The sequence below is a fragment of the Megalobrama amblycephala genome, linkage group LG21, assembly GCF_018812025.1.
Source record: "Megalobrama amblycephala isolate DHTTF-2021 linkage group LG21, ASM1881202v1, whole genome shotgun sequence".
Classification (NCBI taxonomy): domain Eukaryota; kingdom Metazoa; phylum Chordata; class Actinopteri; order Cypriniformes; family Xenocyprididae; genus Megalobrama; species Megalobrama amblycephala.
In genome coordinates, this window is record NC_063064.1 from 9,904,198 (window position 1) to 9,918,216 (window position 14,019).

A 14,019-nucleotide genomic window follows, 5' to 3' on the forward strand; every position below is an offset into this window, starting at 1 on the left:
TCACTGCACACGTCTGGGTTCTCGTCTGAGTTGTCTCCGCAGTCGTCCTCGCCATCACACATCCAGCCCAGCGGCTTACACAGAGTGTTATTACACTTGAAACTCATCCAGGGGGCAGAATCGACCCACTAATACACATACACACACACACACACACACACACACACACACACACACACAGGTTTGCTATCTTAGTGGGGACATTCCATAGATGTAATATATACTGTACAAACTGTACATTCTCTCCCCCTACACTACCTCTACTCCTAAACCTACCCATCACAGGAAACATTCTGCATTTTTAATAAAACATTATTTAGTATGTTTTTAAAGCTATTTTAAATATGAGGACCCATGAAATGTCCTCATAAAACATACCAGTGTAATACCAATGTCATTACACACACACACACACACACACACACACACAGAGTAACTCGTCTGTATTCATTCCAGCACAACCACACAGCAATTACCAAGTGTGTGTGTGTGTGTGTGTGTGTGTGTGTATGTGTGTGTGTGTAAAACGCTTGGCAGCGCATCTTCAGAAAGGCCTCCTTGAATACTAAAACCCTCTCCAGACAGTCTGATCACTCTAATTAATACTGCAGGCACTAAAGGAAAAGTTCACTCATAAATAAAACTTCTGCCATTATTTAGTTTTTCAAATCATTATACTTTCATTATACTTTTTTGCTGCTCTTTCCAAAAACAACCATAAAAGTAGTCCGTTCAACTTGCGCAACACGTTACAAGACAAGAATGTGGGCTAAACGCAGGGAATTTTAGCAAATAATGACCTTTTGGTCAGTTCCTCACACAAAGCTATCTTGTATGACTTTAAGAGACATGTAATACAGTGCACAAATCTACTTCTTTTACGGACCTTGACAAACGTGGGTACGACAAATTATTATCTGGAAAAGAGCTTTGAGAAGATTCTTCAAAAAGTCTCTAAAACAGCACACAATACAGGTGCGAAGCAACATAATATTGAGTTTCAGTTTTAAGGTGAACTATTCCTTTAGCATGTTTTCGAGTGTGTGTTTAACCTCCAGTGTCACAGTTCTCCTCGTCACTGCCATCCATGCAGTCGGTATCAGCGTCACACCTCCAGCGGAACGGGATACAGTGACCGTTCTTACACTGAAACTGGTCATTATCACACTTCACATCACAGCCATTCTGCAAGACACATACAATACCGCAATGAGTGTTTCTGAAAATCTGCTGCAGTGTGTTTTCCTGCACTGAATGGTTTTGTGACGAACCTCATCAGATCCGTCGGCGCAGTCATGGTCTCCATCACACTTCCATCTGCCAGCGATACAGCGGCCGCTGGTGCAGGCGAACTCACTCTCAGAGCACTGCCTGGGCACTGACACGACACAACACAAACCTCCATTATTACTCTGTAATATCTTGTCATATTACAGCATACAGTAGGGTGAATCACACAAAACCAGTCAAAAACAGGTCCAGGTCACATTTCACTACATAATCAAAAGAAAGAAATAATAAATTATATTTAGTATAAAGTAAATGAAGGCTGTTGTTAGGGTACTTTTTTCATCTTGACATTTTTTTTAATGACAATAATGCATATTTTCATCCCAATTCTTATTTGTAGTGCAAAAACAAATCTCATTCTCATCACAGTAATAAAAAAGATGTATTATTTGTAAGGTATTCATACACTACTGTTCAAAAGTAAAAACAAAACAAACAAACAAAAAAACTGTAATTTTGTGAAATATTATTATTATTTAAAATAGCTGTTTTCTATGTGAATATATTGTAAAATATAATTTATTCCTTTGATCACAGCTGAATTTACAGCATCATTACTCCAGAATCACAACTCCCTAACCCCAAACTTTTGAAAGCTAGTGTACATCAAGGTAGAATTTGCTGCACAGGCTATAATTTAAGCTCATTAAAGGTGCAGTAAGTGATTTCTGAGAAACACTGTTGATATCTGAAATCAACCCAAACAAACACGCCCCTCCCTTCATTGCTCCGCCCCCAAAATGCACAAACACACAATGCAAGAGTGAATGATTGGCTGCTGATTGCCTCACTCTCTCCTCCCCCATCATGAATGGACACTCCCCCTAATTCTGATTGCCTCAATCTCTCCTCCCCCATCATGAGCGGACACGCCCCCTACTGCTGATTGGCTCACTTTCTCTCATTCATCATCATGAGTGGACACACCCCTACTGCTGATTGGCTCAACCTGTCTCCTCCCCCATCATGAATGGACACTCCCCCTAATTATGATCGGCTCACTCTCTCTCCTCCCCCATCATGAATGGACACGCCCCCTACTGCTGATTGGCTCACTCTCTCTCCTTCCTCATCATGAGTGGACACGTCCCTACTGATGATTGGCTCACTCTCCCCATCATAAGTGGACACGCCCCTACTGCTGATTGGTTCACTCTCTCTCCTTCCTCATCATGAGTGGACACGTCCCTACTGATGATTGGCTCACTCTCCCCATCATGAGTGGACATGTCCCTACTGATGATTGGCTCACTCTCTCTCCTCCTCCATCATGAGTGGACACGCCCCTACTGCTGATTGGCTCACTCCCTCTCCTCCCCCATCATGAGTGGACATGTCTCTACTGATGATTGGCTCACTCTCTCTCCTCCTCCATCATGAGTGGACACGCCCCCTACTGCTGATTGACTCACTCTCTCTCCTCCCCCATCATGAGTGGACATGTCCCTACTGATGATTGGCTCACTCTCTCTCCTCCCCCATCATGAATGGACACTCCCCCTAATTTTGATTGGCTCACTCTCTCCTCCCCCATCATGAGTGGAGACGCCCCCTACTGCTGATTGGCTCACTCTCTCTCCTCCCCCATCATGAGTGGACATGTCCCTACTGCTGATTGGCTCACTCTCTCTCCTCCCCCATCATGAATGGACACTCCCCTAATTCTGATTGGCTCACTCTCTCCTCCCCCATCATGAGTGGACACGCCCCTACTGCTGATTGGCTCACTCTCTCTCCTCCTCCATCATGAGTGGCCACGCCCCTACTGCTGATTGGCTCACTCCCTCTCCTCCTCCATCATGAGTGGACACGCCCCCTACTGCTGATTGGCTCACTCTCTCTCCTCCCCCATCATGAGTGGACACGCCCCCTACTGCTGATTGGCTTACTCTCTCTCCTCCCCATCATGAGTGGACACGCCCCCTACTGCTGATTGGCTCACTCTCTCTCCTTCCTCATCATGAGTGGACACGCCCCCTACTGCTGATTGGCTCACTCTCTCTCCTTCCTCATCATGAGTGGACACGCCCCTACTGCTGATTCTGATTGGCTCACTCTCTCCTCCCCAATGCGCCCTACTACTGATTGGCTACAAGTGTTGTGCTGCTCAGTCCGATCCACTTTTAACAGTGTTTCTCAGAAATTGCTTACTGCACCTTTAAGTTAAAATGTATCACAGTAAATCACAGTAATAATAATCTAATGAAATTCACCAGTGGCAATAGTAGTAACTACAAACAAACAGAGGAGTAAAAGGTCTGGAAGGATTACAATGAGAAGTTTAGGGGTGGAAATGTGCTTCACTGCCATTAGAAATAATGTCATGGTGCAAAAAAAAAAAAAAAAAAATCTAAATGATCCAACAACAAGATTAATTTTCTTTCAACAAAATGTAATTTCGTGGTGAAATGTGGCCTGGACATTTTTTTTTCTTCTTGTGATTCACATGATCTCGGCTGTAGAAGCAGGGGTTTGTAGGTGATATGACCGGAGACACAGGGACAGATGGAGGTTGGAAGGTTTGGGTGTTTGAGAACAGCAGGGAACAAAATCAAACTCAAACCATAATTGCTCAAAAACTCCAGGAATGGGCTTGACAGTGGCTCACTGCTGAGACTGGAAAAGGCTCAGTAATGTATTATATTGGCTTTGATTATCATGATTATAGCTTCATTAACTGAATAAAAACATGTACATCACTGTCAAAAACAATACTGTAAGTTTTTCATGCATATTAACATTTAATATAAAACATGAGACATTCAAGCCTCCCTGTCATCAGCGAGCAGCCACTGAAGGAAACGTTCCAGGACTGAAGGACATTTGAAAATGGAAACCTACCTCTAACCCACATCAATGTGGCAGTGTGAAATGAAGAATAAACACAAGATGTAGACACGTAAATGACTGGACGTAACGGAAACATGCACGAAGGAAAAAAGACCCCTTGTTCATTAACAATGTGCTCATGAACAATTAAATGAGAATGACAACGATCAGGTTTTTCAGCAAGTGAGAATTTGCTCATTTCATATCTCCTGTCTGGGAGCTTTTCTTTCGGTGTGTTCTGTTCCTGCTGTCATTGCTGTGGTGATGAAACATGAAGTGTGTCTCTGGATGTGTGTCTCAGTCTCAGCGTTCACATGCATCAGCGGCCGGTGGAAACATACCACACTTGTCCTCGTCCGAATTGTCACCACAGTCATTGTCGTAGTCACACTGCCAGCGGCCGGGAACACAGCGATTGTTTTTACAGCGGAACTGATACGGCTCACACGTCCTCTCATCTGCATAGATAGTCACAATATTAATGCAGTTAAAAAAATTTAAAAAATAAACACACACACACACACACACACACATATATATATATATATATATATATATATATATATATATATATATGTTAATAAATAATAATAATAATAATATATATTATTTATTAAGTTAAAAGTTAAATTTACAAGTTAAAGTTAAATTTAAAGTTATTTTAGACCATGTGTATATATATATATATATATATATATATATATATATATATATATATATATATATATATATATATATATAACATTTAAATCTTTAAAAATATATTAAATATATTAAATTATAAACTGAATTATAAGTTTTAAATAAACTATTATAAGTTTTAATCACATTCAAATCTTTTACATTTTTTTTATTTTAAATTTGTCCAAAATTCTTTAAAATATGAATTATAAAGTGAATTTAATTAATAAAACTACAATGAATTTTAATCACATTTAAAACTTTTAAAATTTTAAATTTGACCAAAATAATCTTTAATGTACAAAACTATTGAGTTTTAATCACATTTAAAACTTTAAAAAATGTTAATTTTAAATTTAATCACATTCCAAATTTAAAAAATAAAAATCTATCCAAAATAGTTTTAAATATTAATTATAAACTGAATTTAATGAATAAAAGAAAAGCAATAAATAATAAATGAATAATGAAAAAAAAGAGTTTTGTGACATTTAAAACAAAATATATATACATTTTAAATTTGACCAAAACAACTATAAATTTTACTAATAAACTGAATTTTTAATTTAATTTTGAAAGTTTTAATGACATTTGCTAGTCTTCTAGAGGAGCATATGGACGCACCGCACTCCTCTTTAGGCTCATCTGAGGAGTCGCCGCAGTCGTCCTCTCCGTCACATTTCCAGCGCGCCGGGATACAGCGGCCGGAGTCTTTACAGCGGAATTCATCCACACCACACGTCATCTGAGCTGCAGAGAGACAGAGAAACAACATGATGATAATATCAGCAGATATTCTTGTGATTATTTATCTGTTAATAGTCTTGGTAAAGGATAATGCACAGTTATTTTCCAGTAAATACTGTACATAATGAGTGTTCATTTAATTTCACCAGACAGATTCCACTTACTGCAGTTGGCGGGTTCGTCGGATCCATCGACGCAGTCATTATCACGGTCGCACACCCACACACGCGGGATACAGCGCTTGGTTATGGTGCACTGGAACTGGTTCGGTGCGCACGTCACCTCCGCTACACACAAATAAACACGTTTATACTTCGAATCACATCCACAAAATCATTACTCTCACCTGTGTACGGTAAAGCCATGGCCAAACATACTGAACTACATGTTCACACACTGCATTCCTGTGTCTTACTCATGTGCAAATATATACTACTATTCAAAAGTTTGGGGTCTGTAAGTCTTTTTATTTATTTATTTATTTTTATTTTGGTCATAAATACAGTTAAAACAGTGAAATATTACTATCATTTTCTATGTGAATATATATTAAAGTGTAATTTATTCCTGTGATCAAAGCTGAATTTTCAGCATCATTACTCCAGTCTTCAGTGTCACATGATCCTTCAGAAATCATTCTAATATGATGATTTGATGCTCAAGATCTCACATTCTAGCAGTATTCTGTGTTTCTAAGGACTTTTTCTAAGGAGTGAATTATATTTTGTTTCTTTTGGTATCCGTGTTCATGTTTCCTGTGTTTATTTCCTGTTTCCAGAGTTACTGATTATGTTTCCATGGTTTCTTATTCTACACATCTGTTTCTTGTTTAGCTCCTTGTTATATAGTCCTTTGTTTCCTTTGACTGCTGTCGTCTTTTTCTCTTCAAGTAATGAACTTCTCTCCTGTATCGTCTTCAGGTGTTTCTATTACAGCTGCACTTCAATCAAGGACACAAGATACATTTATTATTATTAATGTTGAAAACAGCTGTGCTGCTTCATATTTTTGTGGAAACTGTGATCCAATTTTATTTTCAGGATTATTTGATGAATAGAAAGTGCAAAAGAACAGCATTTATTTTTAAATAGAAATATTTTGTGACATTATAAATGTTTTACCGTCACTTTAATGCATCCTTACTGAATAAAAGTATTGATTTCTTTAAAAAATATATATATATATATAATAAAAATATAAAATCTTACTGACCCCAAAGTTTTGGCAGTTTATGATCTCAAATTCACATACATTCACACACAGTAATATTTCAGATGAGCAAACGCTCATCATAGATGTTCATCTTCCAGATGTCCAATGTCTGTGATGTATGTATGTGTGGCTATACAATTAACACATTAAAATCAAAATCACAGCATGGTCTTCTGCGATTATTAAACTACAAAAGGCTTTAATATGCCTATTGTTCTTTTAGCAGCAATATTTTTATAATTTTCCTAAAGAAACTCACGGCAGTCTTTCTCATCCTCTCCTTCTCCACAGTTGTCCTGGCCGTTACAGCGGAATATTCCTGGAATACAGCGGCTGGGATTGGTGCATTTAAACTGACTGGGCAAACACACGTGGATATCTGCAAAAACACACACATACACAGAATTATAACATTGATATGGTTATTACCCTACTGGAGCCAGCTGAGGTACAGTCATATTTTGTATTTTTCACAGTCTAAAAATTGAAATGCAAACTCAATACTAATTTAAGCAATGGCTCTAAAGAGTTAATGCGATACAGTAACTTTAACACACATAATATGGTGTTTTTTTTGGCAAAAAGTAAAACTTTTATAAAGTCATAATAACAAAATAATGACTTTATTCAACAATATCTAGTGATGGCCAATTTCAAAACACTGCTTCATGAAGCTTTACAAATCTTTTGTTTCGAATCAGTTGTTCGGAGCGCCAAAGTCATGTGGATTTCTGCAGTTTGATACGCAATCCAAATCACTGATTCGAAACAAAAGATTTGTAAAGCTCCGAAGCAGTGTTCTGAAATCGGCCATCACTAGATATTGTTGAAAAGTCATTATTTAGTTTTTTCGGCACAACAAAAAGTATTCTCGTCACTTTATAATACCACTGTAGTCACATGAACTGTTTTGAATATGTTTTGAGTACCTTTCTGGATCTTGAGAGGTTCGGTGACGTTGCTGTTCTATAGAGTCCTCACTGATTTAATCAAAAATATCTTAATTTGTGTTCTGAAGATGAATGAAGGTCTTACAGGGTGTGGAACGACATGAGGGTGAGTAATAAATGACATTATTTTCATTTTTGGGTGAACCAACCCTTTAACTGCAGACTAGCTTCTGACCGAATCACTGAATCAGTGAGTTGTTGAATCAAGAACAGCAGCAAATGAATCAGTCCGATTGACAAATTAATTGTTCAGTGCGATTTGTGAACTGATTCTTCAGGTTCATTGAGTTGTAAACTGTAGGCTCGCTCTGACCGAATCACTGAATCAGTGAGTTGTTGACTCGAGAACAGCAAGAACTGGATCAGTCCGATTGACAAATTAATGAATTGTTCAGTGTGATTTGAGAACAGATTCATCAGGTTCATTCAAATTGTAAACTGCAGACTCGCTCTGACCGAATCACTGAATCAGTAAGTTGTTGACTCAAGAACAGCGCCAACTGGATCAGTCTGATTGACAGATAAATTGTTCAGTGTGTTTGGTGCACCGATTCATTGGGTTCATTTAATATTTGCTTTTGCTTGTAGTGAAGGAAAAGTGAAAATTTGCCAAAATAAAAATACAGTGCAGATATGCTTTAAAAGTTTACATAAACGTACCGCAGTTGGCCTCATCAGAGTTATCCTGGCAGTCGTTGTCTCCATCACAGATGTACGCTGGGTTTGTACAGATACCAGTGCCGCACTGGAACTGACCCGGTCTGCATTTAAACTCAGCTGTTGAAAGAAATGTGTACAAATGTGCTCTTATTACACATCTGTTAGTCATGGGTTTGGCTGTGAAAATATATCTCCTTCAATCCACGTCACTCACGGCAGTCGGCAGGCTCGTCCGATCGGTCGCCACAGTCGTCCTCAGTGTCACACTTCCACCAGAACGGGATACATTTGTCATTCTTGCAGACAAACTGAGGAGAGATGTTAGAGGTACATATTTCAAATGAGAAACGGTGTGTGTTATTCTGTCTTAGACTGGGTTTAACTAATATCATGATCTGGGTGGAGTGTCATGCCCACACCTGGCTGGCGGTGCAGTTAGACATGCACTGTTTCCCATCAGCAGCCAGGTAGAAGTTATTGGGACAGGCACATTTATAACCACCACCCGGAGACAGCAAACACAAGTTACTGCAGCCGCCGTTGTCTGTCTGACACGGGTGATTCGTGACTACAATGGGAGAGAAGAGAATACAACATTACAGAGGGCCGTCGCTAACGGGGCGAAAGGTGGAGACAATTCTAGAGGCCCCTCGATTTCACCCCCATCCGCCCTGGAATGCGATTTCAAGGAGACCCACAGCAACAACATGCACCGGGGCTACCCCAGCTACAGCCCAGCGTGAAGTATATAAGATTTTTTATGTTAAAATACATTCTCTTAACCCAGTTTATTGTTCACTGAGTACTATTAGTATGTCATTAAAGGATTAGTTCACTTTCAAATTGAAATTTCCTGATAATTTACTCACCCCCCATTTCATCCAAGATGTTCATGTCTTTCTTTCTTCAGTCGAAAAGAAATGAAGGATTTTGATGAAAACATTCCAGGATTATTCTCCTTATAGTTGACTTCAAAGGAGCCAAAACGGTTGAAAATCAAAATGTCAGACGAGGAATAAGGGTCTTATCTAGAGAAACCATCGCTCATTTTCAAAAAAAAAAAAAAAAATTAAAAATGTATACGTTTTAACCATAAATGCTCATCTTGAACTAGCTCTCTTGTTCTTCTCTATTAGAATTCCAGCAGTGTAGACGCTACTAAGCGTATTACTGCCCTCCACAGGTCAAAGTTTGAACTAATTGTTATATACTTGCACTAGCATATTGTATATGACAATTTAGTTCAAACTTTGACCTGTGGAGGGCAGTAATACACTTAACAGTGTCTACAGTGCCAGAATTCTAATAAAGAAGAAGAAGAGAGCTAGTTCAAGATGAGCATTTATGGTTAAAACGTATACAATTTGTTTTTTGTTTTTTTAGAAAATGAGCAATGGTTTCTCTAGATTAGACCCTTATTTCTCGTCTGGGATTGCTGTAAACTGTAATTTTGACCTTCAACCATTTGGGCTCCACTGAAGTCCACTATAAGGAGAAAAATCCTGGAATGTTTTCATCAAAAACCTTCATTTCTTTTCAACTGAAGAAAGAAAGACATGAACATCTTGGATGACATGGGGGTTAGTAAATTATCAGGAAATTTTAATTTGAAAGTGAACTAATCCTTTAATGGGTTTGCTACTGTGAACATCTGGATGAGATGAGTGTGTATATGAGAGTCCTGACCCTCTGGTTGTCTGTAGGGGTGGTAGATGTGGATGTCCATGGGTCTGTGTAGGGTGCTGATCAGCATGGTCTTGTTGGTTCCCTGTGTTTTGTGAGCTCTGTTGATTGACTTGGTTTCCCAGTCTGTCCAGTAGATGTACTCCTCAAAAAGAGTCATTGCGAAATATGTGCGGGATGTCCTGACTCAAAACTGCAGCACAAAAATAAAATATTTTTTTCTTCAGACACAAATCTAGAATTCACTGAAGCACTATAATATAATATAATATAATATAATATAATATAATATAATATAATATAATATAATATAATATAATATAATATAATATAATATAATATAATATAATATAATATAATATAATTGTGTTTATATTTGTCTTTTTTTCCTCACCAGTGTGCCTATTGGATCCGTCTAAGCTGGCAAACTCGATGTAGTCCTCTCTGGCGTCTGCCCAGTAGATGCGATCATTGATGAAGTCCAGAGTGAGACCGTTGGGCCAGGTTATCTTGTCCTGTATGATCACACTCCTGTTGGCGCCATCCATCCCAATGCGCCCGATATGAGGATTATCACCCCAGTCAGACCAGTACAGGTACCTGACAAAGACAAACATCATTGTTCAGACACTTAGCTTACAAACCTACGTAGGCTCAGCAGGAAGTGAGACTGGAATTACTGATGACTCGTTTCAGGCAGTTCAGAATCGAGACAAAAACTCCATTTATCTGCACTTTGATCTTTGAAACTTTTCAGATCTTTTACATTCATAAACAGCTCTATTACACACTACATGAAAGATAATACCTCAAAAATCATAACAGGGACACTTTCAGGTATTTTTATTGCTTACCCATTGCGGACGTCCACAGCTACAGCTCTGGGCTCCTTCAGTCCCGTGTTGACCAGAACAGTCCTGTATGCTCCGTCCAGCTTCGACACCTCAATAGTGTCCCGTCCCTTATCACACCAGTACAGGTTACCACCGACCCAATCAACAGCCAGACCATCAGGGTTGCTGAGAGACGTGCGATGGAGAACCTGCCAAAGAATCCAAAGTTTCAACCAATGTTTGGCTGACATCACAGGAAGGTTGAATTAAGATGCAAATCACCTGAACGTTGCTGCCGTTGATGTGCATGCGTCGTATCATGCTACCCTGAGTCGTGACATCTGTCCAATAGATCATCTGCTGCCTGTAGTCGAAGTCTAATGCAACAGCATTGTTCAGACCCTGGAAATGAAGAGCATTCATGAGGAAAAACTGGAATTAAATGTTACAGTACAGAGTTCAGAAAACTAGTATTAGTGTCAAATCATACCTGCTTTAATAGTGTGTAGTTTGAGCCATCCAAGTTGAGCTTTCTCAAGTAATAACGGTTGGCAAAGATGAGGAATGGCTTCCTCGTCTATACAGCGAAGTGAAAATGAAAACATATTAAAGTAAAAAAAGAAATTCCCATGACTGCAGGTATGAATAAACATGTCATGCACTTGCATATTTTGAGATTTTAGGCTATTTTGCTTCTATTCTTTCAGACTTGTGGAAAGTAAACTATCACTTACAAACCCGATTCCAAAAAAGTTGTGACACTGTACAAATTGTGAATAAAAAAGGAATGCAATAATTTGCAAATCTCATAAACTTATATTGTATTCACAATAGAATATAGATAACATATCAAATGTTGAAAGTGAGACATTTTGAAATGTCATGATTTCATGAAGAGCTACACATTCCAAAAAAGTTGGGACAGGTAGCAATAAGAGGCCGGAAAAGTTAAATGTACATATAAGGAACAGCTGGAGGACCAATTTGCAACTTATTAGGTCATCTGGCAACATGATTGGGTATAAAAAGAGCCTCTCAGAGTGGCAATGTCTCTCAGAAGTCAAGATGGGCAGAGGATCACCAATTCCCCCAATGCTGCGGCGAAAAATAGTGGAGCAATATCAGAAAGGAGTTTCTCAGAGAAAAATTGCAAAGAGATGGAAGTTATCATCATCTACAGTGCATAATATCATCCAAAGATTCAGAGAATCTGGAACAATCTCCTGTGCGTAAGGGTTAAGGCCGGAAAACCATACTGGATGACCGTGATCTTCAGGCCCTTAGACGGCACTGCATCACATACAAGGAATGCTACTGTAATGGAAATCACAACATGGGCTCAGGAATACTTCCAGAAAACATTGTCAGTGAACTCAATCCACCGTGCCATTCGCCGTTGCCGGCTAAAACTCTATAGGTCAAAAAAGAAGCCATATCTAAACATGATCCAGAAGCGCAGTCGTTTTCTCTGGGCCAAGGCTCATTTAAAATGGACTGTGGCAAAGTGGAAAACTGTTCTGTGGTCAGACGAATCAAAATTTGAAGTTCTTTTTGGAAAACTGGGACGCCATGTCATCTGGACTAAAGAGGACAAGGACAACCAAAGTTGTTATCAGCGCTCAGTTCAGAAGCCTGCATCTCTGATGGTATGGGGTTGCATGAGTGCGTGTGGCATGGGCAGCTTACACATCTGGAAAGGCACCATCAATGCTGAAAGGTACATCCAAGTTCTAGAACAACATATGCTCCCATCCAGACGTCATCTCTTTCAGGGAAGACCTTGCATTTTCCAACATCATGGCTGCGTAGAAGAAAGATCTGGGTACTGAAATGGCCAGCCTGCAGTCCAGATCTTTCACCCATAGAAAACATTTGGCGCATCATAAAGAGGAAGATGCGACAAAGAAGACCTAAGACAGTTGAGCAACTAGAAGCCTGTATTAGACAAGAATGGGACAACATTCCTATTCCTAAACTTGAGCAACTTGTCTTCTCAGTCCCCAGACGTTTGCAGACTGTTATAAAAAGAAGAGGGGATGCCACACAGTGGTAAACATGGCCTTGTCCCAACTTTTTTGAGATGTGTTGATGCCATGAAATTTAAAATCAACTTATTTTTCCCCTAAAATGATACATTTTCTCAGTTTAAACATTTGATATGTCATCTATGTTGTATTCTGAATAAAATATTGAAATTTGAAACTTCCACATCATTGCATTCTGTTTTTATTCACAATTTGTACAGTGTACTAATTTTTTTGGAATTGGGTTTGTACATAAATGTAGTCTATAAACTATAGTGTCCTGTACCCATTAGTAAAAAATATAAAAAATGTCTGAATATTTTTTGGTTTGACTGTATTATTCCAAAAAAACATGGTGAAAGAGTTTTTTTTTTTTTTTTTTTGTTTTTTTTTTGGCTGTTGGCAAGGGCTAGATTTGATACAGATGTCTCAATTAGATTCAGATTCGATTCTCGATTTTTTATTTGATTCAGTGAATTCAATGATTTAATTTTCACTGGCCTCACCACAAAAAAGTAATAAATGAATAAAATAGTTGTTTTTGCTGTTTTTGACCCATGTATCATTGTATTGTAATAAACAAGGTTTTTACACCAACATTTTAGATACCAGTGACATTTTAACAATTCTCCAATCCAATTTGGATACCACAGCTAAAACGACTAATACAAATTTCAAAGATTATTAAAGACAAGTAAACAGTCATTAATAACAAAAGAACAAATAATCAAACTACAAGAAATAGCACAAATGAATAAATAATAAAGAACAAAGATACAAATGAAATAATCAGTGCTTTTCAGGTTTTTCATGTTGGTTTAACAGTAGTTTTCAGGTAAAGAAACTGAATAAAGTAATCAAATGTAAAATAACACTGCATATATTCTTCACTATAGAAATTAAATAAAGGTTAATTCTAATTAAAGTTACAAAAAAAAGTTATTCAGTGAAGAGCAGTGAGTAAGAAGAGTTAGTCATTTGTAGTTTGATTACCATTAAAAACAGACAGCAACAGGAATATTAGGCTGCTGTCACTTTAAGACTAATGCACGGATCCAATATAATGATACACGTGTTGTCTTTCACTTAAGCCATAACTGACTTACTGAC

The 14,019-nt window shown here is 38.3% G+C and overlaps 1 protein-coding gene across 1 annotated transcript in view; it reads right to left on the minus strand.

Moving 5' to 3' along the window:
- lrp1aa (low density lipoprotein receptor-related protein 1Aa) overlaps positions 1-14,019 on the minus strand; it is a 212,171-nt gene that overhangs the window by 24,284 nt on the left and 173,868 nt on the right. Inside the window, 18 exon segments of the mRNA XM_048172233.1 lie at positions 5-95; positions 97-128; positions 1,053-1,185; positions 1,272-1,378; positions 4,461-4,577; positions 5,425-5,550; positions 5,712-5,834; positions 7,019-7,138; positions 8,370-8,486; positions 8,584-8,677; positions 8,789-8,937; positions 10,056-10,218; positions 10,220-10,245; positions 10,447-10,652; positions 10,907-11,094; positions 11,168-11,287; positions 11,376-11,457; positions 12,871-12,874. Of these exon segments, the coding sequence (XP_048028190.1) occupies positions 5-95; positions 97-128; positions 1,053-1,185; positions 1,272-1,378; positions 4,461-4,577; positions 5,425-5,550; positions 5,712-5,834; positions 7,019-7,138; positions 8,370-8,486; positions 8,584-8,677; positions 8,789-8,937; positions 10,056-10,218; positions 10,220-10,245; positions 10,447-10,652; positions 10,907-11,094; positions 11,168-11,287; positions 11,376-11,457; positions 12,871-12,874 (1,998 nt within the window).